Consider the following 2,956-nt stretch of genomic DNA (forward strand, 5'->3'; position numbering starts at 1 on the left):
AGAAAGACAGAAAGAAAGAGGTGAGAGAAAGATGATAGAGGAAAGAGAAAAGAGATAAACGAAAGTGTGACAAGGAAATGAAAGAAAAGAAAGACCGTGTCAATCGAAAGGAGGGTTGAAGATGGATGGATTCGAAGATACATGTCTCTAGGGCTAGACAGAATCTCTTAACTCTGGATGAGAGCATAACTCCCTTCTCTTATGATGCGAAGAATGGCTAGTAGTAGTTGTAGTAGTAGTAGGTGTAGCTACAGTAGCTCCTATCTCACTATATTGATATGTCTAGATCCCTAGACGTACATACAGCAGAGATCTCTATTCGTTCATCCATACCTACACACAAGATGCCTTCTTTACCATGGAGAACCTGTCTCCTTTCATATATATGTATCTATAGAGAGAGACAGTCATAAAGATAGATATACACAGACAAGACACGTGTCAAATGCCGGATCGGCGTCTACATGTAGAAATAATTATGTACATGCACATATCCACATGGAGAAAATAGATATACACACGGGTATAGGGGGCGTCTATAGATATTCTACGGATCATGCCTTTCGGCTGGTCGGCATCTTTCTATCTCGCAATCTCCCTCTCTATACACATACACAGATAGATCTAGATAGACACATCTACATATATATAGAGAGAGAAAAGAAGGTTCAGCCTCGACAAGTCTGTTATGTGAGGTATGTGACGGGGTAAGAATAGAGAGAGAGATGCCCCGTCAAGGAGAGAAAAGGTTGAATTGTTTCACACACTCACCAGCGAGAAGATAGTTCGATGCAGCGGCCCCGAATAAGCAGAGAGCGACGACTAAATGCACTCCTGTGAATTCGACTAGGGAAGCTTTAAGAGCCTGATCCATCACGAAGAAGAAAAGACTGGCATTGGAGAGAAAGACGAGGGCTCTCATCATAGCAAAGAACGTCGTAGCCACGATAAGGAATCTTGTCGCGTCATCTACTCGATCTACATATATACACACACATGAAGAAAGAAGGCGGCGAGGTGAAGAAGAGAGAGACAGAGAAAAATAGGAAAAGAAGAATGAAAAAGAAAGAAAGAAAGGTGAGAGGGTGGTGGAGAGAGACGGAGAGAAAGAGGAAGAGAGGAATGGAATGAGGAGAATAGAAGAGATAAAGAGAAAGACAACAGACAGTTTTCCTCAGGAAGATTTCATAGCGAGGAATCTTATCATCCAGAATACAACAACATAGGAGGCTTCATCATCATCATCATGTCGACAATTGTATGAAAGCTAGCTAGCTAGCTACACCCTCCCCCCCCCTCTCCATCTCCTTGTGGTTTCTGTTACTTTGACTTCGCTTGTATGACGAGGGCAAGTCAAGAGAGACAAACTTCACTCCCTCTGTCTCTCTAGACTAAAGGCGGAAGAAGCGTATCCCTCTCATACATACTACTTCCACACCTACTAGACATATATAGATAGGCCCATCATACAGACAACTCTTCTACATGTGTAATCGACCTCTTCATATAAACATGTATACCCATATCTACCTATTTATCTGTCTTCAATCTGTCTACCTACCTATCTATCTATAAATGTGGATCTTTCTGTATTAGGTGATATAGATGTAGGAACGATAGAGAAGAGAAAGAGAAAGAGGGACATACCAACAGTTTGGATGACCGTGGCTTTACTGATGAAGTCGGGGAGAGTTTTGGCTAGAGTTAGGCGAGCGACAAGAAGAACGGCTGTAAGGAGACCGCATGCAACCGTTCCAAGCACATCCCACCTAACTGTGAGGTACGTAAGAAAGTCTTGTGTTGACCCCCCCCCAGATGCCGCCCTACTCGTTCTAAAAGAAAGAAAGAAAGAAAGAAAGGCAGAAAGACAGAAAGGCAGGGAACAAGAGATAAGACAGAAAGAAAGAGTGAATACGGAGAAATGAGACAGAGATGAGAACGAACGAGAGTGAGAAAGAAAGAAAGAGAGGTTGGAGAGAATTTCTTTCTTTGACAATCTTATGTATGTAAGGGAAGATCTCAAGCCTTGCTGCAGTAGTAGTAGTAGGAGTACTAGTAGTAGGAGTCGGAGTTGTCTATGTTGTGTCGTTCTCATTCTTCTTCTTATTCTTTCTCTGATGCCTCTTCCCAGCAGGCTTGAAGAAAGAAGAGAAACAGAGGGGGAAGGCGCACATGCACCTCGACGAAGAATGAAGCTAGACTAGTGTACATACACACCCCTCCACGCATACATAACTGCTCACATAGATATATAAAGATGTATTAAGGAGAAACAGATACAGACGTAGGGTCCGTTTTCTATCCGGTATGTCTGAATATGTATAGACAACGTAGATAGGTAATTGTGGTCGTGGTGTATGTACAGTTGCTGTTCTATCGCGAAGGAATCTCTTTCATCGCAGAGGGTGAAGACAACGCAACTTCAGTCTGTCCAGTCCAACCCTCTCCTCTCTTCTCTCCTCTTCTCATTGCTTCTCTCTGTAAGGCGACCAAATCTCTCTCTCTTTCTCTTTCTTTCTTTCTCTCTCTCTCTCTTAGTTGCGCCCCTACGTGTCTGTTCATTCTCCTCTCTCTTGGCTTACTTTCTTCGAATCTTTTGTATGTAGCGAAAAGCATAGATCTCGAGGCCGAGGTAGACGAGAGTGGCGAGGAGAAAAGCTCCTGCTAAGCTAACAGAGAGAAGAAAACTGGCGAGAATGTTAACAAAGACCCAACACGTGACGTCAATCGATCCTGTATCTCTCATCGAAAAAGACACCTCCACATCTGCAACCAAAAAAGAAAGAAAAAGAAAGAAAGAAAAAGTGAGAAAGAAAGAGTTAAGAAAGAAAGAAAGAAAGAAACATCTACTTGCGACTTCTCTGAGCGACAAGGAGGAGGAGGAGAAGAAGGATCGCGATACAACAGAGATGAAGGCGTGAGAGATGAAGAGAAAGGAGAAAGAAAGAAAAAGAAA

General features: G+C 42.8%; 1 protein-coding gene across 1 annotated transcript; it reads right to left on the reverse strand.

The window, feature by feature from the left end:
- Window positions 1–769: 769 nt before the first annotated feature.
- CSUI_009777 (polycystin cation channel protein) lies at window positions 770–2,766 on the reverse strand (the record flags this gene model as incomplete). Its single annotated transcript, XM_068069886.1, has 3 exons — window positions 2,583–2,766; window positions 1,648–1,832; window positions 770–978 (listed from the first exon to the last, which is right to left on the reverse strand). Coding segments are annotated over exons 1-3 (558 nt in total), but the record flags the coding sequence as incomplete, so codon positions are not given.
- Between the last annotated feature and the right edge of the window lie 190 nt (window positions 2,767–2,956).

Source organism: Cystoisospora suis, assembly GCF_002600585.1.
Source record: "Cystoisospora suis strain Wien I chromosome Unknown contig_6031, whole genome shotgun sequence".
NCBI classification, from domain to species: domain Eukaryota; phylum Apicomplexa; class Conoidasida; order Eucoccidiorida; family Sarcocystidae; genus Cystoisospora; species Cystoisospora suis.